This window comes from Meles meles, chromosome 19 (genome assembly GCF_922984935.1).
Source record: "Meles meles chromosome 19, mMelMel3.1 paternal haplotype, whole genome shotgun sequence".
NCBI lineage: Eukaryota > Metazoa > Chordata > Mammalia > Carnivora > Mustelidae > Meles > Meles meles.
Genome location: NC_060084.1, coordinates 53,725,190 through 53,749,423, shown reverse-complemented (window position 1 = coordinate 53,749,423; position 24,234 = coordinate 53,725,190). Strand labels below are relative to the sequence as shown.

The 24,234-nt window shown below is 47.7% G+C and overlaps 1 protein-coding gene across 1 annotated transcript in view; it reads right to left on the bottom strand.

Moving 5' to 3' along the window:
• The window catches only part of PPP2R1A (protein phosphatase 2 scaffold subunit Aalpha), a 39,356-nt gene extending 22,270 nt beyond the window's left edge, over window positions 1-17,086 (bottom strand). Inside the window, exons 1-2 of the mRNA XM_045988247.1 lie at window positions 16,929-17,086; window positions 1,912-2,002 (exon numbers count right to left, since the gene is read on the bottom strand). Of these exons, the coding sequence (XP_045844203.1) occupies window positions 1,912-2,002; window positions 16,929-17,006 (169 nt within the window). The 5' untranslated portion in view covers window positions 17,007-17,086. The remainder of the gene's footprint in view (window positions 1-1,911; window positions 2,003-16,928) is intronic.
• Between the last annotated feature and the right edge of the window lie 7,148 nt (window positions 17,087-24,234).

The window sequence follows — 24,234 nt, the reverse complement described above, 5'->3', positions numbered from 1 at the left end:
TCGGAACCGGCAAACCCAACCCCCACCACCCACCTGCCCCTGGGCCTCTCCCTGCATCCCATCACCACAGTCAATCCTGCCTCCATGTGCTGTTTACTCCTGCCAATCCCCTCCCCAGCGGCCTTCCCACTACCTCACTACAGAGGGGCCAGCAGCACGTACTGAGCGTTTTCTACAGCTCGGCTCTGCGTGGAGCACTTCATCCTCAACAGTCCTGTGGGTTAGGTCTTCCTCCCACCCTCAGACAGATAAGGGAGCTGAGGCCAGGGGAAACGGAATGGCTTACCCAGGCTTGCCAGCAGGCTGGCAGCACAGCTGGCCTCAAACCCAGGTCCCACCAACTTCTTTACCCACTTGATTTTTTTTAAATCTTTTATTTACTCGAGAGTGAGAGCGCACACGAGCAGGGGGCAGGGGGACGGGACAGGGATGGACGACAGAAGAAGTAGGCTTCCCCCTGAGCAGCGAGCTCAAGCTGGGGCTCAATTCCAGGATCCCGGGGTCATGACCCAAGCCAAAGGCAGACACTTCACCGTCTGAGCCACCTGGCGCCACTTTACCGCTGTGACACCACCGTGCCACACATCACACTCCCTGCACCCAGATGCCTCATCTCAGCACTCAGAGCTTCCAAGTCCTGCCCACAGTTCACCAGCGGAAGCCGCTCAGCTCAGGTCACCCGCTCCGTGTCACACAGATACCTGATGTGCCCAGGCAGATAAACCTGTGCTCCGCAGTCATTAGCCATGTCACCACGGGCAATCCCTGAACCTCTGTAGGCCTTCATGTCCCCACGAGTCAAGAAGGAATAACCATCTCCGCTCCCCTCCGCCCCGGCATCACCACTGAGTCCAAATTACAGGATCACATAAGAGTTTCACTAGTGACTAAGCTTTCAGCTGCCATTTCAATTAGTATAAAGTAGTAGTGGGAATAGTGGGACAGAGGATTTACCTCCAGCTGCTGGTCCGGTGTGCATCAGACACCGTGCCGAGTACTCTGTGTGCATCTTCAGACGGCGGCGAGTGGGGCGGCTGAACCACTAACACTTAGCAGTTCTTGCCATGTGCTGAGCGTGAACTGCATGAGCGCGTCACGTGGCTTTTTATTTAATCTCTGTATCAGCTTACGCAATTAGGCCCATCTCACACACGAAGAACCAGAGGCAGGCAGATGGGAAATACCCTGCCCCAGGCCACACAGCCAGAAAGTGGTGGGGCCTGGATTTGAACCCAGGTCGTCAGGACCCTGAGTCATTAACCAGGGCGGTCAAGTCCAGCCAGCATGACCAGACAGACAAGCCCTGCCGAGTCACCTCCTAGCCACAGGATCTCAGGCGAATGCACCCCTTCACCTTTTCATCCTCAGGGTCCTCACCTATAAAATGGGGGCAGGGCAGCAGTACTCCCCACCTCAAGGCGCTGCTGTGAGATTAACAATGGGGAACAACACTGATGTGTCCTTACTGAGCACAGGCCCCCATTCTGAGGACCCTGAACTAACCCAACGCTCATAAGAGAGGGTTTGGAGCACTGCCCGGCACACAGCAGGCAGAGGACACATGTCAGCAACTACTTGTATTGTTACTCCACGCTCGTATCAATGCCACAGCATATGCGTGCTTACCTGTACTCTGCACGTAAAAACTCCAAGGAACAGTTAGGTTAAGCGACTCACCTCATGATACCGGCTTTTAACTGTCAGTGCTGATTCAAAGCTGGCTCCAGCTGCCTCCAGACCCCGCTGACCAATCCTGCCCCCAACCCTGCCGTGCCGTACCCCACTATGCCGTGCCTGGTACAGGGCAGACGCTACGGTATGTTAGATCCCTAACGAGCCCTCTGTCACCTAACAAGAAGCAATCCCCAATAGTCCCCACTCCACCTGGACCCCAGGAGTCTACCTCTTTACCTGTCAGGAAGGGCAGGAGCTCGCTGCGGGTCCTTTCCACGCCCAGGGCCAGGGCGATGGTGGACAGTTTCTTGATGCTATTGAGACGAAGCTGGTGAGAGAACGAGAAGAACGTTAGCGCGCCCGGACTTAGGGGTGTGTGACAGCTCCGGACCCAGGCAGCCTCTGGAAGCCTAATGTAAGGATGTGGCGTCGTAACTTGGCACACACCTACCAAGTGACCGAGTCACTAAATTACAGTGTTAGCAGTGGCCTCAGGGAAAGCACCCACTGAGTCCTACTGAGCAGACACCCCCACAGTGGTGTTTCCAAGACCACTCTCTACAACTGCACACTGCGTCCCCACACAGCTGGTCCCCCTCCTCTGCTTCGTCCCCTCCTGCACTCAGCATCACCTGACATGCTCCAACAGGAGTGGCCACATTCTGGCATGTTTACTCTGTGCCAGGTCCAGGCTGGGTACTCACATGTACAGGCTCGCACAACAACCCAGAGGTCAGATGTGTTATAAGCCCCATTCTGCACAGGAGGAAACAGGCTTAGGGAGCAAAAGTCCCTTCTAAGGGTCACAAGGTTCAGATGCTATGGGGGAGGGACTGAAACCCAGGACCACCATTGTGCAGCGATGACGACAGAACAAACAAGGTAACGACATTGCTACACAAGCAGGAGCACTGTTAGCGTAGTAACAGCACCAGCATTAACAGGTTGAAGAGTGGCCCCCTGAAGATATGGTCTGGTCCTAACCTCCTGTACTCAAGAATGTGAAAATAAGGACTTTGCAGATATAATTAAGTCAGCATCTCAAGATGAAATCATCCCCAATTTAGGGGGGAGCCCGTGAAACAGTGAAACAGAAAATACATTTAATGGTCTCTGCCCCCTGGTTCCTGCCGAGAGCTCCTAAAGCCCTTGGAATTTCCTGAACGACAGCACTGTCTTTCGTTCCAATGAAGCGTATCTTGGTGGGCTCCTGGATGGGGACTGGTCACTGGAAAGACCAAGCCATCGTCAGAAGCTTGGAACTTTCAGCGCTACCCTCAACACTGGGAAAGTGGCTGGAGATGGACTTAATGATCAATCATGCCTACGTGATGAGCCTTTCATAAAAATCCTCAAAGTACACGGCTTGGGGAGCTTCCAGGTTTGTGACAACATCCAGGTACCAAGAGGGCAGCACACCCCAACTGCAGAGGAACAGAAGCCCCTGTGCATAGGACCCGTCCCGATCTCATCCTGCGTCACTCTTCACGTGCGTGTTCATCTGAATCTTTTATTGTATCTTTTATTAGAAATAAGCTGATAGAGGCGCCTGTGTGGCTCAGTGGGTTAAAGCCTCTGCCTTTGGCTCAGGTCATGATCCCAGAGTCCTGGGATGGAGCCCCACGTCGGGCTCTCTGCTCCACAGGGAGCCTGTTTCCTCCTCTCTCTCTGCCTGCCTCTCTGCCTACTTGTGATCTCTGTCTGTCAAATAAATAAATAAGATCTTAAAAAAAAAAAAAGAAAAAAGAAAGAAGCGGATAAATGTTAAGTGTTTCCCTGAGTTCTGTGAGCTGTTCTGGAAAATCATCAAATTCCAGGACAGGGTCATGGGAACCTCCAATGTGTAGGCAAGTCTGATAAGTTGTGGGTAATGTGGGGACCTATTACTTGAGACAGGCACCTGAAGTGGGGGCGGTTTCGAGGGACAAAGCCCTTCACCAGCGGGGTCAGCACTGCTTCTGGTTAGCATTACAACTGAAATGAACTGTAAGACATCTAGCTGGCATTGCAGAGAACTGTGTGGCATGGGAAAAACCTCACACATGGTATCAGAAGTGTGGAGTGTGCTAGTGACGGGAGAGTCAAGGAGATACACAGAAGAGTGAGTTTTCTCTACACAGCCAATGACTGTGTCCTGATGAAACAGAAAAGGGGGAACCTGGGTGGTTAAGCCAGTCGGTTAAGCATCTGCCTTTGGTTCAGGTCATGATCCCAGGGTTCTGGGATCGAGCCTCACATCAGGCTCTCAGCTCAGTGGGGAGTCTGCCTCTCCTTCAGCTCATTCTCTCTCCCTCTCTCAAATAAATGAAAATCTAAAAAAAGAAAAGAAACAGAAAAGGAGTAGACATGGAGAGACATGGAGCAGACCACGTGAGGATGGAGGGAGAGATGGAGGGGATGTATCCACAAGCTATGGAGCGTCAGAAATTGCCATCAGCCACCACAAGCTAGCTGACATGAAAGGAATCTTCAGAGTCTCCAGAAGGAAGCAAAATTGCTGACACCTTACTTCAAATTTCTGGCCTCCAGAACCGTGAGAATAATTTTTGTTGCATTAAGCCACCAAATGAGTGGTGCTTTGTTGTGGCACCGAGGACTCTAACATGTTTGGCTAACACAAGACAGGTCTCACATGGAGCACTTAGTTGTTATAACCTCCCTCGATCCTCTCACTCCTATGGAGGTTGGTATCCAACATCCGCTTTCACGACTGTGAACACAGGGACCTGAGAGAGGCAGACATGTGCTGAAGCCAGCGCTGACAGAGCACTGGGACCCCTGATGGCACAGCCCACAGGGAATGGAAACCGTTGTGTCTCCAGCACAATAGTGCGGCCTCTCCTCCTGGCTCGCAGGGCTGTGGCAGAAAGAAGTGAGGTCATGCGTGTGGGGGTGGAGGGAAACACCCTGGAGAGTGAGTAAGCCATGCTGGGCACAGAGAAGGCATCCTCTTCCTGGAAGGGGAGGCACAACAAGAAGGGACAGGGCTCCCTCAGCCATCACTTTTCCCAGAGAGGTCTATGAGCGACTGGGATCCTACATCAGTTCCCTGGTCCCGGGGTTTAAACATCTTGGAGATCACAGACAATACTGTCACTCCGAGGAAATGCCACGGTGGCCTCTCCTTTCAGAAAAATGAGTTCACATTTCTCATACAGTCACTGGGTATTTGGGTTTAATGCGGTCCAAACACTCAGCTCTCCAGGACCAATGAACCTAGAAATGAAGTATTATGAGGACTGAATCTTATTTAGCCAAAAAACAAATCACCTATAGAGACAGACCAACAAAAACATAACGAAACATGGTGAGCACTAATAGTGAATGACTACAGGTGGTAAATATAAACCCTCCCTGTAAATTGCTGACAAGTATGTATTTTCAGCACCTTGGGCCACAGAGTCTCTGTCCTAACTACACAACGGTGCACTGACACAAAAACAGCCACAGAACAAGACAATATGTAACCCAACAGGCAAACTGCATTTGCAAAAGCAGACCACGGGCTGAATTCGGTTCACAGATCGTAGTCTGCTGGCCTTTGTCCGACTCTCAATGTTCTGCAGGTCTGAAGTTCTCCATAATAAAATACTGGGGGCATATTGATTTAGATGCCTGTTTCCTTCCTCTCTGTTGCCTCCCAGTTAGAGCTTTGGGTTCCTCTCTCAGCTGGGCAATGGGGAAATGCATTGAAGGGCCACCGCCCTGACAGCTGAGCAGCAGCCTTGAGGACAAGACACTTGCAGGGGATGAGCGTAAGCGTAATGCCAACAAGAGCTGCCAACACCTGACTGCCTGCTACGTGCCTGACAGCACCCAAGTGCGTGACGTGGAGAAGGAACACATCTGATCCTTAGAGTGAGCTCTGAGGTAGGTGTTGTTCTAAGGGTGAGGATGCTCACGCAGAGAAGCTGTCATTTGCCAGAAAAGCAGCAAAAGCCCAGACTCTTCATCTCAATATCTCTGTATTTAAGAAAGGTGCCCGAGGGGCGGGTGCGTAAGAATCAGGCCATCTCTGCCATACTAGAAAGCCCCCTTCCCTCCTGCTGTCCCTGGAGACGCTGGTTTTGGTGTCCCTGGGAGTGTCTGCTTGCCGTTCTCAGCACAGACAGCACCAGGAACACTCAAGAAAGGCAGGGTGGTGCTCTGGGGCCAGAGGGTCTGGGTTCAAGGCTAAGCACCTTTATGTATTAGCTATGGGATCCTGGGCCACTCTATACCTTTCTGGGTCTCAACTTCCTCACCTGTGAAATGGGGATTGAAAATCACCCATCCTCAAAAGGTTACTGTGAGTACCAAGTGACATAAACCTAGGAACACCCTTCGACTAATAAACACAATAATGACAGCTTTGATCTCACCCTGTCGACAGCACCCTGATTTTGTTCAGGCATCTCAAGAAGGGCACGCATGGCAGCAGGCCAGCTGTCCCCCCGGGGTCTCCTTTCCTTTCTCTCATGGTAAAAGAAAAATAACAGCAAATACTCCATGGTGCATACTGTGTGCCAGGCACTGTTCTAGGAGCCTTCGTGTCTTAACTCATTTGATCCCCGAGACAACCGCATGAAGATTCAGGATCACCCATTACGTGGCCAAGGAAACAGGCACAGGGAAGTTAAGTAACCTCACACAGCTTACAGATGGCAGAGCCAGGATGAACCCCAATCACCTGGCTGCTAACCAGCTGCATCAATTTGTATTTCTGTGCTCTTAATTTGGGGGGGAGGGGGTGTGTGCCCATAGGTCTAAGAACCATAATTTTAAACAGAGGAGAACACAGACAACACTAGAAGTACCCGCAACAGCTGCCACGAGATGTGAACAGTCATGATTCCCACAGGATTTTGCTGACACTTTCTATATTTTGCTATTGTAATACTGTAATTCACAATAGGAGGAAAGTTAAATCGGAGTTACAGGTTATTGAAAATAAAGGTGTTATTTTCCCCACCCAAATTCATGGACCTGTGCTGGAATTTGAGATGGGCCCCAGGTTAAGGGCTCCTGCACTGACATTTCTGCAAAGGTGACAGTCAAATGGCCAGCAGACACATGAAAAAGTGCTCCACATCACTCAGCATCAGGGAAATACTATCAAAACCACAGTGAGATACCACCTCACACCAGTCAGAATGGCTAAAATTAACAAGTCAGGAAACGACAGGTGTTGGCAGAAAAACAACAGGATGCGGAGAAAGGGGAACCCTCCTACCCTTTTGGTGGGAATGCAAGCTGGTGCAGCCACTCTGGAAGACAGCATGGAGGTTCCTCAAAAAGTTGAAAATAGAGCTACCCTACGACCCAGCAATCGCACTATTGGGTATTTATCCTAAAGATACAAATGTAGTGATCCAAAGGGGCATGTGCACCCCAATGTTCACAGCAGCAATGTCCACAATAGCCAAACTGTGGAATGAGCCGAGATGTCCATCAACAGATGAATGGATAAAGAAGATGTGGTATCTACATACAATGGGATATTATGCAGCCATCAAAAACTGAAATCTTGCCATTTGTAACGATGTGGATGGAACTAGAGGGTATTATGCTAAGTGAAATAAGTCAATCAGAGAAAAGACAATTATCATATGATCTCACTGATATGAGGAACATGAGAAACAAGACATAGGAACATAGGGGAAGGGAGGGAAAAATAGGAGGAAACCAGAGAGGGAGACAAACCGTAAGGGACTCTTAATCTCAGGAAACAAACTGAGTGTTGCTCTCATGGAGGTGAGGGGAGGGATGGGTGACTGGGTGATGGACATCGGGGAGGGTATGTGCTATGGTGAGCGCTGCGACTGTCTAAGACAGATGAATCACAGACCTGTAACCCTGAAACAATATATATGTCAATTAAAAAAAAAAATAGAGCTCCTGCACTGGGTTATATTGCTGCTCATAACCCCTGGTTTTCAGCTATGCACATGACCCCCAGGAAAAGACATTTCTGAATCGCCTTCTCATCCAACATGAAATTAACACCCGGCCAGTGAAATCCCAGCGGGAATGGTGTGTGAGATTTCTAGGAAGTATCCATAAGGGGATCTGTGGTCACACTCATCTTCCTTCTTTCCAGCATAGAATGGGGCTCTGATGGCTGGGCTTCAGCAGCCACCTTGGGATCATGAGGTGAACCTGAAGATGGGGAGGGCAGGATGGGTGACATGCAAGCAGAGTACAAAGTGGAAGAGCCTGAGACCCTGATACCCAAGAGAGAAAGAGTGCCACACCACCCGCCTTGCCATCAGACTTTTTGGTCATAAGTCAGAAATAAACCTCAAGCTATTTAAGCCTCATTCAGAATTTTCCCCTTATTTATAGCCAAACTGAATTCCAGTGAACTCAGCACATGACCTAGTTCTGGACAAAGAGACAAGGGCAAGTCAGCCTTCAACAAAGACTCTCCTCCTTGGGAAAAAAAGGAGGATGACAAGGAAAAAAAAAACTTCTCTGTCCGAGGTCGGCCCCTGCTTCCAGTGTGGTTTTGTGAGGACTTAATGACAACAGATAGTGCAGCTATCTTGTGGCCACACGAGGCAGCTCAAAGGAACAGCATACTCTGACCCAATTCTGTGACAGCCTTGAGCTGCCCAACTGGTCATGTAAGGAAAAAATGAGCCCTTAACTTGCCGGAACAACTGTTGGTCCGGCTCTCTATGATATTCCTGAAGGAGCAGCTATTAATAACTTCAACAAGAAATCCTTGCTGTCCTTGATCGTGGCACAGTGCTGAAGTCTACCCTGTGCACTGTCCCCCAAGCAGGTTCCTGTTAAGCACCCACGATGTTCCACATACATGGTTTTGTGAAAGCCTGTCACCCCGGGCTGGGGCTGCTTCTGTGCCCAGCAGCCCTTAGCACACAGCCCAGTACATGGAGACACACATACAACATCTCCCTTCCAGCCACCGCATCCAACTGTAGAAACACTACTCAGTTTTTAAGGTCCATGTTTCCATTGGATCTACCAAGTTTCCCTGGCACGAACACGCACAGTGTGACCCCAGGGAGCTTCCCTGTCATAAATGTGTATGGTGCGAGCCACAGGCAATCTGCCTTCCCTTCGGAGTGAAATCCAAAGGCCTTGCTATAGCCTATGAGGCCCAACAGAATCTAGCCCCTCCTTACCCACTCTCACTGCCCACCACCCCCATACCCCTGGAAATCCGCGACCGTAAAACCAACAACGCAACACCACCCTCACCCAGCTCTTCGCACTCGCTGATGTACCGTTTCCTCAGCCTGAAACACTCTCTCTCCAGTCACCTCAGGGCTCCCCCCACTGTACTCCGGTCTCTGCTGGATCCTCACACGCGAGCACCCAGGAGAAACAGCATGCCATCTCTCCCCACATGTAAGCACTCTCAGCCCTCCTGACACAGACTTCTCTGTTCAGTTTGTCCTTCCCCACTAGGACACAAGCTTCACAGGGCAGGGACCCTGTCTTCTTCCCCCCGTGCCCCAAGAATCTAGGACAACACCTGGCACAGAGTTAGAGCCCAATCAATATCTGCAGGATTTTTTTTTTTTTTTAAATAAAGGAACTACAGATGTGGAATACAAGCAGAGATAAAAGTGTCTAGGGGAATATGCTCCAAACTGTTGCTGTCTGGAACAGGTGGTGGCCGGCAACGGGGCCCTGGGGTCTGTAATGTAAGGTGTGTACCTTAACACGGAGCCTTGGCCGGCCAGGGGCAACGCTCACTGAGTGATAGGAGTCTCTCCACCGCCTACAAAGTCCTAGCCTATGTATCTTTCTTCCTTGTTCCACAAAGGATCACGTTTTTAAATGAACATAATGTGTGTGGGTGTAAAAACCAAGCTCCCACCTGGTAATCATTTGGCATTGCTGAAGAGCGAAAATGGGCATCACAACCTGTATTTCTACATTATTTGAAAAATTTTAAAAAAAATATGTAATAAATGAGCATGTACTCTGGCTTTACCCACTAGCTAAGGGTCCCTGGGCCAGTCTGGGCACCTTGGAGCTTCCGTCTCCTCCCTGTAAAATGGGAATTAACATCAGAGCTGACCTCACGGGACTGCTGGAATAATTGAACAGGGAGAACGTGGAGACAGAGCCTCACAGGCAGCAAGCACCTCACTGTTCGCTCTTCTTCACCATCGCTCCTTACATATTTGACGTTTCAGCGGCGAGGCAACGGGTAGTAAGCGCTCCACGCTCAGAAGCCGCCACACCGGAGGGAGTACTTCTCGCGGCAGTTTGCCTGGCATAACTACTCATGGATGTGCCTGCTTCCCTCATCTGGAAGGTGACCTGTCTCTGGAACAAGGGTCAGGACTGTTACCAATGGTGATTCCTGAACCTAATACAGGGCCAGGCTCACTAAAAAGCATAAAAAGAAATGATTTCAGTTTTTGAACACTCACTTTTGAACTATACTTTAGAGTACTTATGTGCCAGGACCACAGCTAGGTGCCCCCCACACAGTCCCCCTGTAAATGCTACCACAGCGCAAGAGGCACACACCAGCCCCACAGTCATTCCACAGCCATGTAGGAGGGGCAGAGAGGAGACACAGGTGCCCGGTGAACCAGGGTGCACCGCTTCTGCACTGCCTTCCCACGCAGCCGCCCCCCAGTTTAACCGCTCAGACAGCAACCTTGGCTCTAAGTTCCGCTTCACCAGTTGCCCGTGCACGCCATGAAAATAAGTTGGAGCTTTAGGTCCATGCTTCGGAGACATGGACGCGGGGCGAGCTGCCGCAGGGTCTCGGAGAGTGGTCAGTGACTGCAGGGTCTTTCCGTGGTCCGTCCCACTAACCCCACACCACCCAGCCTGTGAGTCTTCCACCCTTTCTTCACGTAATAACAAAATCAAGGTTGAAGGGTTGAGTAACTTGTGAAGTGGCCAGAAGAGCAGAACTCAAAACCCCGGTCTGCTTCCACCCGTGGTATTGTCGTCCTGTATTACTTTCAGTCCTAGACTTTGTCTGCACAGGGGGCTCAGCCTGGTGGTGAGGACTGAGTGCTGCCCTGGAAACACAGTGCCCTTGGCTATTTCCTAGCGTAACTAGCGTCGTTACTTACATAAATGCCACGACTCACAGTCAAATTCATAAACTGAAAATAAGCCCAATGTAAAGGAGACTTCTGAGGCACTTGGGGAAATCTGAGGTTTAGAGGAGCCTGAGGGATCAGAACGGCCTGGTCTGGTGCAGATGGCAGCAGCGCGGTTGTAAAAACATCCAGTGTGAGTGAGACATGCGTAACAAAGCATGTGGGAGAAAATGTCTGAAGCCTGGAACTGACTTTCAAAACACTTAAAAACAAACCAACCCCCCACAAACCTGAGGGAGGGTGAGGAACAGGTGAAAACATGTGGCCATTTCTGACATCAGATATTTAACTACTAAAAAAACTTCTAGAGGAAAGTAAATTAGCACCCATCTCTGATGTCGTTTGTGAGGACTTAAATAACACAAAGTACTCATGGCGCTGCTGGGTGCACAGCAGGGTCTCTAAACCGCGGCACGACTGACACCTGGAGCCGGAGCACCTCTGTGGTGGGGGCCGTCCTGTGTATCAGTAAGACACTGGGCAGCATCACTGGCCTCTCCCTGCGGGATCCCAGATGCACTCCCCCCACCAGTCCTGACCACCAAAAATACCTCCGGACATTTGTCTCCTGGGGAAACGAAGTCAGCCCAAGCTGAGAACCACCGCTCTAGAGGAATCAGGAAAAGACTGTTAGTCTTTAAAGGGCACCTGGGCGGTGCAGTCGGATGGGCGTCCAACTACTGATGTCAGCTCAGGTCACGATCTCCAGGTCCTGGGATCAAGCCCCACATCAGAGTCTGCGCTCAGCAGGGAGTTGGCTTCTCCCTCTCCCTGCTCTAGCTCATGCACGCACTCTCAAAAAAAATAAATAGAACAGAACGGTCTTCGAAAATACTCAGGCACCTCGCCTTGACAAAGCCCCCATGATCTCATCCCCACCATGACTACTACAGGCCAACACTTACTGAACATTCACAACACGTCAAGCACTGTTCTAAGCATTTCCCATGTACCATACTATTTAATCCTCACAATGCCCTTACAAACTCTGAAGTTACAAAATCACTCCCATTTTATAGATGAGAAAACAGAGTCTAATAGAGACATAGCCTCTCACCCAGCAGACTACGCTGTAAGTAACACGGGGCCCTGAAAACCTGGATACTGCCGTCCGGCCTCTGCCTCTTACTGACTGGGAAGGCCTTAGGTAAGGGATGCACATCACTTTCCCAAGTATAAAACACAAAAAGCTACTACAACGGAACAAGGTCATCACATACTGAATGCTTACTTCCAGGCAGCCACTTAATTTGCCAATTCCATTGCATCTTCACAATCTCCCCAGCAGATGCTTCTTCCTCATCCTTATTCCACTCCACAGACGAGGAATCCCAGCCCAGTGAGAAAAAGGAATTGGTCCAAGGACACACAGGGAACAAACTAGTAGAAGTGGGATTCAAAGGTGTCACCCTTGACTCCCCACTTCACCACCCAACACATTACATCCCACCCACCAGCAAATCCCAACTGCTCTCCTGTCAGCATACCCAGAGTTTAACCTCTACTCCTTACAACCATGCCAACACCGGTCCTGGGTGCCAGCTCTGCAAGGACACCCCAACAGGTCCATCTGCTCCTGCCCAGCCCCTACTCAACAGCCAGGAGGATCTTTAGAATTAAGCCAGAACATGTCATTCCTCCGTGCAAAGCCTTGCAAAAGCAACTGAAACTCACAGAAGCCCTTGACCAGGTCCGCGGGCCTTCACTTGATCTCACTCCAGACTAGTCCTCACCTCTCACCACTCTGCCGTTCTTCCTGCTTTAGCCCCACTGGCTTGCTTGCTGTTCTCTGAACACAATGAGCACGTGCCCACCTCAGGGCCTTTGTACCAATTAAGTACAATTCTCCCTCATTTCATTCAAGTCCTTGCTCAATATCACTTCCCCAGTGACCCTCACTTCCTCCACTATCACCTCCTTGACTACCCTATCTAAAAAACAGTCCTGAGGAGTGTCTGGGGGGGCTCAGCTGGTTAAGCGCTGACCTCGGCTCAGGTCGTGATCTAAGGGTCCTGGAACTGAGCCCCACAACGGGTTCAGAGGGGAGTCTCCTTCTCCCTCTCCCTCAAATAAGTAAAATCTACAAATAAATAAATAAATAAATAAAAAGCAGCCTTGGGCTTGCTCTAGACCCTGGAGCCTGCCTTATTTATTATTATTTTTTATTAACCTACCTTATTTTTCCAGTAAGCAATTACTGCCACTGACATGACACTCTCAATCTACTGTCTGCCTCCTCTACCAGAACAGCCCCATGAAGGCGGCAGCTTCGCTGTTTTACTCCCTGCTGTATTCTAGCATTTAAAACAGTCTGGTGCATAGAGGTGCTGAACAATTATTTGCTGAGCAAATCAATCAAGACTAGAAGGTGCCCAATCCCATGTTCATTCTAGTATCCTAGATTGTCTCATTAAAGACCAATTAAAATATCTGGCATATGAATATAGTCAGCAAGTTTCTCTCCACCCCAAATTCCATTCTCTCCTTAGGTCTTACACGTCCTTTGGGAACCTTTCCCGGGTCCTCCACTTCTCAGCCGCATGAATCAGACCAAGCTACATACTAGGCTGTGCTTCATTTTCCTGCTCAGGAAGACACAGGACCTACTTCAGAGGGTGGCGATAAGAATTCAGGAAGCTCATAAATGCACTGCCCTTGGTAGCAGTTATCTTAGAGCAAGCACCCAACAGATATCCACCATTATCATTATTTATTCAATCCTCTCTGCGCTCCTCTATTCTGAGGCCTGTACTGAGCCGCTGAATCCTGAGAGATGAATCAGAGTCAAGCCTCAGAGCCAAGCCCTGCCCTCAGAAAGCCCATACACATGGGCACAGATGCAATCTCTGAGATTTTTGTCTCTGATTCTTGGGAAAATATTCAAACTCCTTTTAAACACAGATCTGTATGTAAAGATGAGGAAAAGATAAGGAAAAAATACTAAGTGAAAAGTGCAAGTTGCAGAACAAAATATTTAGTGTTTAAAAAAATAAAAACCCACTGGCTTTCTTTTTCTATGTATGAATACAGCATGACCTAGAGTCAGCACACACCGACAGAAATATAATGCAGACAAAAAAGAAACAGAATGCAGACAATAAATACAAGCCATACAGGTAAGTTTATATTTTCCGGTAACATTAAAAAAAAAATACTAAGCATACAAAATTAATATATTTTATTTAACCCAAAGTTTTTATCATTTCTTTTTTCTTTTTAAAGATTTTATTTATTTATTTGACAGACAGAGATCACAAGTAGGCAGAGAGGCAGGCAGAGAGGGGGAAGCAGGCTGCCCGCTGAGCAGAGAGCCCGATGTGGGGCTCGATCCCAGGACCCTGAGATCATGACCTGAGCTGAAGGCAGACGCTTAACCCACTGAGCCACACAGGTGCCCCCAAAGTTTTTATCATTTCAATGGGTAATCAAGATGAAAAGCTTCACCCTGATGTTTAACACTCTTCATAGCATGTCTCTGAAATCTGGTATGTATTTACTTACAAGTACATCTCAACTCAATCCAGCCACATCTGATGTGTTCACGAGCCACAGACTGGCTACCACACTGAAGAGCACATGTCAGCCAAGGTCTGTGCGGACCTGGTAACGGGCTACTCTGGGGGCAGCAGGTGGGGGCAGGTTGGGGAAGAGAGGCTGGGGTTTAATACAGAGGTGTTTAAATCAAAGGCGGACACTCTCCTTACTCGAAAGAACTAGGTAGTAAATATTTTAGCCTTTAAAATAAAAGCCTCAAATATTTGTCTCTGCTGCAACTACTCAATTCTACTCTGCTGTTGTCACAAAAGCAGCCATACATAATATGTAAATTGAAGGGTCTGTTTTCAATAATACTTTATTAAAAAATAAAAAGGCAAAGGCCACCCCTGGCCATATGTCAATCCCTGTGATGAGGGAAAGCAGCAGAAAATGTTCACCTTTAGCCTAGAAGGCTGACCTACAGCCTGCATAGTTTCAAAAAGGACCAGAAATTAGCTGTTTGCTATGTTCTTAAAGGGTCTCATGACTACCTATACATCTCACCAATAGTTAATACCAAGCTAAATGATAAGCACCAGAGAAATCTTGTGAAAGTAGTTTTATGAGTAAAAATTCGAAGAAAACATTTATGATCTAATATTCCCTGCACATCCTCTGCCCCTTGAGCACTAAGCATAAAACCACTGGCTTCATAGAGCAAAAGTACAGCTTCTTCTGTCCACAGGTCCCCATGCTATTTAAATAAACTTGTTAAGCTGCGTCGTAAACACCTCAAGAACTCTTTCTTGAACTGTTCTCAATGATCTGGCAACCCCTGGTTTAAGTCACTGCTCACAAGATCTTTCTGAGTCATAGCCTCCCCTTCATCTTCATCTCCCAACACCAACAGCTCATTCTTTTGCCTCCAGTCATACTGGCTTCCTGCAGTTCGCAGAACATGTGTTGCACGGTGCTGCCACGGAACCTTTGCACTGGCTTCCTTTACCAGGAATGTTATTCACCAGATACCTGTGACGGCCTGCTCCTCATTTCGCATCTCTGCTCAAATGTTCCCTTGAAGGCCTTGCCTAGCCCTTCTCTCTAAACTCGGTAACACTCCCCTGTCCTCCACATCCCTGCTTCATTTTTCTCCAAAGCACTTACTGCCATCTTACAAAGTACACGCTTCAACTCTCTTATCGTCTGTTTCCCCACACTGCAACATAAAGCTCCATGAGGCCACTAGTTTTTGTCACCTTGTTCCCTCTTGTATACCTGTGCCTAAAATAATGCCCTACTCAGAGCTGAGGCCCAACACTGATTCACCATCACAATACCCTGCTGGTGCCTTCCCACATCTCACACGTGTTAATAATGTGTTCAACTGTTTCACATCTGCTTCCTGTATAACTAACTGGTGTCACCATTATATCCTCAGCACCATAACTGATATGTGGCAAGTGTTTACTGAACAAATGAATTCACACAAGAGCCCTATGAACTAGATAATTACCTCCATTTGAGAGAAGAGGAAAGCAAGGGCTAAGGAGATTAACCGACTTGCCCATGTCAATTAGCAAGAAGTGGAAGAGCCAGGAGTACAGCAGCAGCCTGTCTGACTCCCCAACTTGTGATGTACCTCGAACTTCAGAGGCTGGGCCCAGTGCCATCCGCTCAATTTTATAAACAAAAACTGAGGCCCCTATAAAGGGAGAATGGGACCTCTTCAACTACTGCTCCCAATAACTGCCGCTAACATTTATTGGGCCCTTAACAACAACGAGGCATTCGTTGTTTCACTATTTCACTTGCAGTCCTAACTCATCCAGCCCATCACAACCACCCAGTGAGGCCTGAACTATTATTAGCCCACATTTCAGGGAAAACAGGCCCAGAGCCGTGTAGTAATTTGCACAATGTCGCACGGCGGGTGGGAGGTGGAGCTGGGATGGGCAAACCGGGGAGTCCTTAGTCTTCTCAACCACTCGCCAGCACGGTTTGGCCGTGCCCCCATCCCACTCACCAGAAATGTGTTAACCTGTTGAATAAACTGCCCACCCGCTGCTCGGCAGGAGAATTTCAGCGCATACCCGCGCTTGAATTTGGCTAGTTGCCCCCTTGGCAATCGGAGTGTTTTCGCCGCCCCTCCCCTTCGGGAATCTACATCAAAACTAAAGAGGGAGGGAGAGCAGGAATCGGAAAGGCAGCGTCATCTCTCAGACTCCATTTATAAGTTCACCCCACAGCGCTGAGGCACAGCCGCCGGAACATAAGAAGGACAAAACCTACTAGGGCCCCGACAAACCTGGGACCCCTCCCCCACTCGGAGCGAGCCGCGCGCCCCCATCCCCAAGGGGCCATTCAGGGGCCGCCGCCAACCACCGAGCCCTTTCCTCTGCCCCAAGTGGCCGAACCCCCTCCCCCGTCGCTGCTTCCCAGGACCCCGGCCGCCACGCGCACTAGGCAGGCCCGGGACCCCTCCAGGGTGGTCTGCCTCCCGCCCTCGGGGGGCTAATTACCCAATCCCGGGCGCCGTCTCATCCAATCTTGGGACCTGGAGACGTGAGAACTGGGCGCTGATTGGCCGCCGCCCCCTTCCGCCACTCCCAGCGAACACTAAGCCTTCTCCGCGAGGGCCGTCCGTGCCCCCATTACCCCTTTCCCTATTCCCCAAGACCCCCGAGGCCTCCGGACCTGAACATCCTCGTTGCGAAGCTCGTCTATCAACACCGCAATGGGATACAACGAGTCGTCGCCGTCGGCGGCCGCCATCTTGGCTCCGTCCCGTCCCTGTCAGACTGCGACCGGCGCCTTGCAGAAACGGGGACAGGGAGGGGTAGGGCTGGGAAAGGGACTAAAGACGAGCGTGGGGGCGCCCGAGCCACTTTACAGGGGCTGCCCCACGGTCATTGGCCGCGCTCCACTGGGCGAACGCCGCATTTCGTTGGTCCGGGCAAACGAAGCCCCGCCCCATCCCATTTGCCATTGGTCGAAGGCACTGAGGTCGGGCTGCCTCCGTATAGCAGAGAGCGGAAGGAAACGGAAGTATGCGGTATCTTAGCGACCAAGATTGTACCCGCCTACGTCGCCGCTAACAACGAGCGAGACGAGCAGTTGTTCCTAGCCAATAAGTGGAGGTATTCGAAGGAGGCAAAACCTGTCCTCTGGCGAGTCCGGCACAAAGTTTCTGCGCATGCGTCACTAGGTTTGCATGACGTCATGTGGGGACCCGGAAGACCTGCAAGGTTTCGCTCCCAAGCTAGTGGCTATGGTGGTTGGCGACCCTGTTAAGGGCCACTTTGTGAGGGAGGAGACGCGAGTGAATCTTTGGTTTTTGCCTTATTATGCAGCAGCCTAAAGAAGAATGGTGACTTGCCTTACTCTCTGGATGAAACGCAAACCCCTCAGGCTGATGATATTCAAGGTCCTTGTAGATCTGTAGATCTGGGTCCTAAGCCGGCTTTAAGCACATCTTCTACTCCCCGTTTTACATTTCAGCGGTCCTGGAAAATTAGCGCCCTCTTACGACGTCATGCCTTTTCCCGTCAAACAGCATTTATCCAAACCATCCCTTTACTTGGAGAGCAGTTTCTATTTTATGCTCTGATCTCTGCATAAAATGTCTCCCCTTCACTGCTTCTCTTCAGCCTTTGTCCTCCAGCCCCCAGGACCACATACAACGACGACCACCACCACAGCCCAACCCTGCGTGTCTGTCTGTCTCTGTCTCTGAAAGTCCATCCCTAGGGCTGGTACTGTGACCATGCGTTGGAGTCTGTCTCCTCACACAGAGTGGAAGCAGTGTTACCTCTGACTAATGTGTGTTCCACGCCTCACTCATCAAAGCCCCCACCCACCTCTGAGAACCACCTTAACAGAGGTGTTTGGGGGATGGGGGAGAGAAGCCTTGGGATGCTTCTTCCCCCTTCATCGAACGTCTTGAAAGGCAAGGCTGAGCTAGGACTCCTGGACACGTCTGAACTTCAAACCCCTGTTTGAAGAACTTCAAACCCCTCCCTACTCCACTTAGGAAACTGCTCCCCATAAAAAGGGCATGGTGGTGGCATTGCATATTTCAGTTCTTGATCTCCATGTGCCCAAGATCTCCCCGCCACCCTACCAACTTACTGAGACTATGCGTCTTCATAGCTAAGGGTACATTTTGAATATCATACGATTTTATTTCTCAAATATACCTCAATAATGCTGGGGAGGGCGGTGGGGTGTCACAAGTGTGCCCTGCAGAGAACCTCTGTGTCAGAAAATGGCTCAATCAGCAGCTTGTGAAGAACAGACCCTTACCATAGGCATCTAAATGAGTGACCCAGACAAGTATTTCAGCACTGCAATTGGTTTCCACAGTTCACAGCCCAAAAAGGCAGTGGATGGAGGGGGTCCTTAATCTGCCAGTCCATAGTTTTCAAATAACATAATAAGTAGCTAGACCCTTGGCAGCAAGCAGTCCAGGTTTCTGAGATGTGACCAACGAAGGAAGGACCTGCTTCTGATTTCCATTCTGCAGAGTGGGCACTGAGACTAAATGGACCCAGTGGCTCCAAGGACACCATTAGGTTTCAGCTGACCTAAACCATCAGTGATCAGTGCCATGCATTTAGGGCACTCTCAGAGGACTGAGGGTTCCTAGTGCCAGTGGCTTTGGCTACAGCGTGGAGCTTAAAACTTCCTGTGAAGGGATAGGCACTACTTATTCCTGTCAAGCTGAGTTGCTGCTAGAAAGACCAGCCTTTGTTCCTGAATATGGGCTTTCCATGGGACACAGGACTTTGGGGGCCCTTTCTACACTGTTACAATTGAGTCCATGTTGACTCATTCTAAACTTGGACTATCAGGCCAGACAGTTGATGGTAGTTTTTGAATGTTGGTGAGGTCTGAAGCCAATGGCTAAGAAGGAATTCTTGAGACATTGTTGATACAAAAAGGTGATTTTATTAAAGCATGAGGTTTTCAAGAGAAATTCCATACATTAAAGAGGAACTATAAGATTTTGGAGGACTTGCTGTTTGTCAAATTAAGGTTGTTTTTTCCCCTCTAGCAAAGCTCCAATATAAAGACACTTCCTTCTGGAAGTTAGGTTATTGGTAAGAATGCTTTTTTCTTGTAAATTTCTTGTAAGACATTTGTAAACTGAGGGAGACTTGTGTCTTGCAGGATTGTAATCTCTGTAAGTTAATCATTTGTTTTTCCTTGCCTTAGTTCTAGGACAACCAGAATTTTCCCAGTCAGGGTGAGGTGCACGTAGAGAAGCATTACTAGGACAGAGTCTTTCATTTGCCACCAGTGGGATGGGGTGAGTCTGAGATATGAATTCGGGTATAAGCTACCCAGCCTATGTAATTTTCTTATATCACTCCACACAGCCCGAGGGAGGCCTCAAAGACCACATCAACTTAGCTTCTCTCTGCTACTGTGGCAACTCCCAAAGGTCAGTGCTTGTAAGGCCCAATTGCTATCCCATCCTCACTGCCAAGACTGTCAAGAAAGGTAAAGGGTGTAAGATGTTAGCCCATTTACAAACCAGTAAGTTAGCCTATCAGTTGCATGGATGCTGGGAGAAGACATGAGACTCCAGGGATAGAGACAAAAGGTATTCTTATTCATGCCCAACAGGCAGCAAGAGCTTCTGGTTCACATCTCTTCCCTTCAGTTCCACATATAATATCCCATATTTTGAACGAATTTAAATTTGTTAGATTATCAGCAAAAAAAATTCACTATCCATATATAACAATTCAATTCTGGAAAGACTGCTGATCTAAATTTTAAAGTGATATAATGTTTTTAAAATAAAACAAAGAATGAAACTTGACCATTCTCTTACACTCTACACAAAGATAAACTCGAAATGGATAAAAAGACCTCAATGTGAGGCAGGAATCTATCAAAATCATAGAGGAGAACATAGGTAGTAACCTCTTCGACATCGGCCACAGCAACTTCTTTCAAGACATGTCTCCAAAGGCAAAGCAAACAAGCGAAAATGAACTTTTGGGACTTCATCAAGATCAAAAGCCTCTACACAGCAAAGGAAATAGTCAACAAAACAAAGAGGGAATGCACAGAATGGGAGAAGATACTCACAAATGACACTACAGACAAGGGGCTGATATCCAGGATCTATAAAGAACTCCTCAAACTCAACACACAAAAACACATCAAAAAATAGGCAGAAGACATGAGCAGACACTTCCCCAATGAAGACATACAAATGGCTAACAGACACATGAAAAAATGTTCATCATCACTAGTCATTAGGGAGACTCAAATCAAAACCACATTGAGATGCCACCTTACACCAGTTAGAATGGCCAAAATTAACAAGACAGTAAACAATGTGTGTTGGAGAGGATGTGGAGAAAGGGGAACCCTCTTACACTGTTGGTGGGAATGCAAGTTGGTGCAGCCACTTTGGAAAACAGTGTGGATATTCCTTAAGAAATTTAAAATAGATCTTCCCTATGACCCTGCAATTGCATTACTGGGTATTTATCCCAAAGATACAGATGTAGTGAAAAGAAGAGCCATCTGTACCCCAATGTTCATAACAGCAATGGCCACAGTCGCCAAATTGTGGAAAGAGCCAAAATGCCCTTGGATAAAGAAGATATGGTCCATATATGCAATGGAGTATTTTGCCACCATCAGAAAGGATGAATACCCAACTTTTGTATCAACATGGATGGGACTGGAGGAGATAATGCTGGGTGAATTAAGCAAGCAGAGAGAGTCAATTATCATATGGTTTCACTTACTTGTGGAGTATAAGGAATAACACAGATGACACTGGGTAAAGGAGAGGAGAAGTGAGTTGGGGGAAGTCAGAGGGGGAGACAAACCATGAGAGACTGTGGACTCTGAGAAACAAACTGAGGGTTTTGGAGGGGAGGGGAGTGGGGGGTTGTGAAGGGTGGTGGGTATTAAAAAGGGCATGTATTGCATGGAGCACTGGGTGGGGTACATAAACAATGAATCTTGGAGCACTGAAAAAATAAAATAAAATTTAGAAAGAAAAAACAAAGGTCAAGAATATCATTGTAGCCTCAGAATAGGAAAGTATTTCTTGGACAGAATAATAAACATTATGTATAAAGGAGGGAATAGTTGTATTAATATTAAGCCTTTTTCCTCATCAGAACAGGCACAAGACAGGTGCACAGAGAGGATGAAAAACATCAACAAAAGAAAAATGTCCAACACATATACACAATCACTACAAATCAATAAAGACAATGCAATAGTAAACATGGACAAATTAAACCAATATATATTTCAAAAAAGGTCTCCCAATGTCCAATAAATATCTGAAAGGATGTTCAACTTCCACAGTAATTCAGGAAATGAAAATAAAATGATGACTTGGTACCACCACACACCAACCAGAAGTCAAAAATAAAAGTAAAATCAAACCTGTTGGTCACCTGAGTGGCTCAGTGGGTTAAGCTGCTGCCTTTGGCTCAGGTCATGATCCCAGGATCCTGGGATCGAGTCCTGCAGCAGGGAGCCTGCTCCCCACCCCCGCCCTGCCTCTCTGACTACTTGTGCTCTATGTCTGTCAAATAAATAAATAAAATCTTAAAAAACATCAAACCTGTTGGCAAAGATGTGGAAAATCTGAAAATCTCCCACATGGCTGGTGGGTATGAGACTTCCTACAATCATTTTTTGGACCTGTTTGGCACTGACCTCTTTTTAAAAAATCTCTTTTAATTAATTAATTTTATTAACATATATTGTAATATTTGCCCCAGGGGTACAATTCTGTGAATCATCAGACTTACACATTTCACAGCACTCACCCTAGCACATACCCTCCCCAATGTTCATAACCGACCACCCTCTCCTTATGCCCTTCCCCACAGCAACCCTCAGTTTGCTTTGTGAGATTAAGAGTCTCTTATGGTTTGTCTCCCTCCTGATCCCATCTTGTTTCATTTTTCCCCTCACTAACCCCCAGAGCCCCACCCTACCTCTCAAATTCCTCATATCAGAGAGATCATATGATAATTGTCTTCCTCTGATTGACCTATTTCACTAAGCATAATATCTTCTAGTTCCATCCTTGTTGTCCCAAATGGCAAGATTTCATTTCTTTTGATAGCTACATAGTATTCCATGGTATACATATACACACCACACCTTCTTTAAACGTTCACCTGTTGATGGACATCTAGATTCTTTTTTTTTTAATTCCTTTCAGCGTAACAGTATTCATTGTTTTTGCACCACACTCAGTGCTCCATGTAATACGTGCCCTCCCCATTACACACCACCTCGTTCAGCAAACCTCGCACCCCCGCCCTACAAAACCCTCAGGTTGTTTTTCAGAGTCCATAGTCTCTCATGGTTCCTCACCCCTTCCAATTTCCCTCAACTCCCTTCTCCTCTCCATCTCCCCTTGTCCTCCATGTTCTTTGTTATGCTCCACAAATAAGTGAGACCATATGATAATTGACTCTCTCTGCCTGACTTATTTCGCTCAGCATAATCTCTTCCAGTCCCGTCCATGTTGTTACAAAAGTTGGGTATTCATCCTTTCTGATAGAGGCATAATACCCCATCATGTATATGGACCACATCTTCCTTATCCATTCGTCCGTTGAAGGGCATCTTGGTTCTTTCCACAGTTTAGCGACCATGGCCATTGCTGCTATAAACATTGGGGTACAGATGGCTCTTCTTTTCACTACATCTGTATCTTTGGGGTAAATGCCCAGTAGTGCAATTGCGGGGTCATAGGGTAGCTCTATTTTTAATTTCTTGAGGCATCTCCACACTGTTCTCCAAAGTGGCTGCACCAACTTGCATTCCCACCAACAGTGTAAGAGGGTTCCCCTTTCTCCACATCCTCTCCAACACACGTTGTTTCCTGTCTTGCTAATTTTGGCCATTCTAACTAGTGTAAGGTGATATCTCAATGTGGTTTTATTTTGAAACTCCCTGATGGCTAGTGATGATGAGCATTTTTTCATGTGTCTGATAGCCATTTGTATGTCTTCATTGGGGAAGTATCTGTTCATATCTTCTACCAATTTTTTGATATGATTATCTGTTTTGCGTGTGTTGAGTTTCAGAATTTCTTTATAGATCCTGGATATCAGCCTTTTGTCTGTACTGTCATTTGCAAATATCTTCTCCCATTCCGTGGGTTGCCTTTTTGTTTTGTTGACTGTTTTCTTTGCTGTGCAGAAGCTTTTGAACCTGATGAAGTCCCAAAAGTTCATTTTTGGTTTTGTTTCCTTGGCCTTTGGAGACATATCTTGAAAGAAGTTGCTGCAGCTGATATTGAAGAGGTTACTGCCTATGTTCTCCTCTAGGATTCTGATGGATTCCTGTCTCACGTTGAGGTCTTTTATCCATTTCGAGTTTATCTTTGTGTACGGTGTAAGAGAATGGTCGAGTTTCATTCTTCTACATATCGCTGTCCAGTTTTCCCAGCACCATTTATTGAAGAGACTGTCTTTTTTCCATTGAATATTTTTTCCTGTTTTGTCGAAGATTATTTGACCATAGAGTTGAGGGTCCATATCTGGGCTCTCCACTCTGTTCCACTGGTCTATGTGTCTGTTTTTATGCCAGTACCATGCTGTCTTGGTGATCACAGATTTGTAGTAAAGCTTGAAATCAGGTAATGTGATGCCACCAGTTTTGTTTTTGTTTTTCCCTATTTCCTTAGCGATTCAGGGTCTCTTCTGATTCCATACAAATTTTAGGATTATTTGCTCCAGCGCTTTGAAAAATACCGGTGGAATTTTGATCAGAATGGCATTAAAAGTATAGATTGCTCTAGGAAGTATAGACATTTTAACAATGTTTATTCTTCCGATCCAAGAGCATGGAATGGTCTTCCATCTTTTCGTGTCTTCTTCAACTTCTTTCATGCGTGTTCTGTAGTTCCTCGAGTACAGATCTTTTACCTCTTTGGTTAGGTTTACTCCCAGGTATCTTATGGTTCTTGGTACTGTAGTAAATGGAATCGATTCTC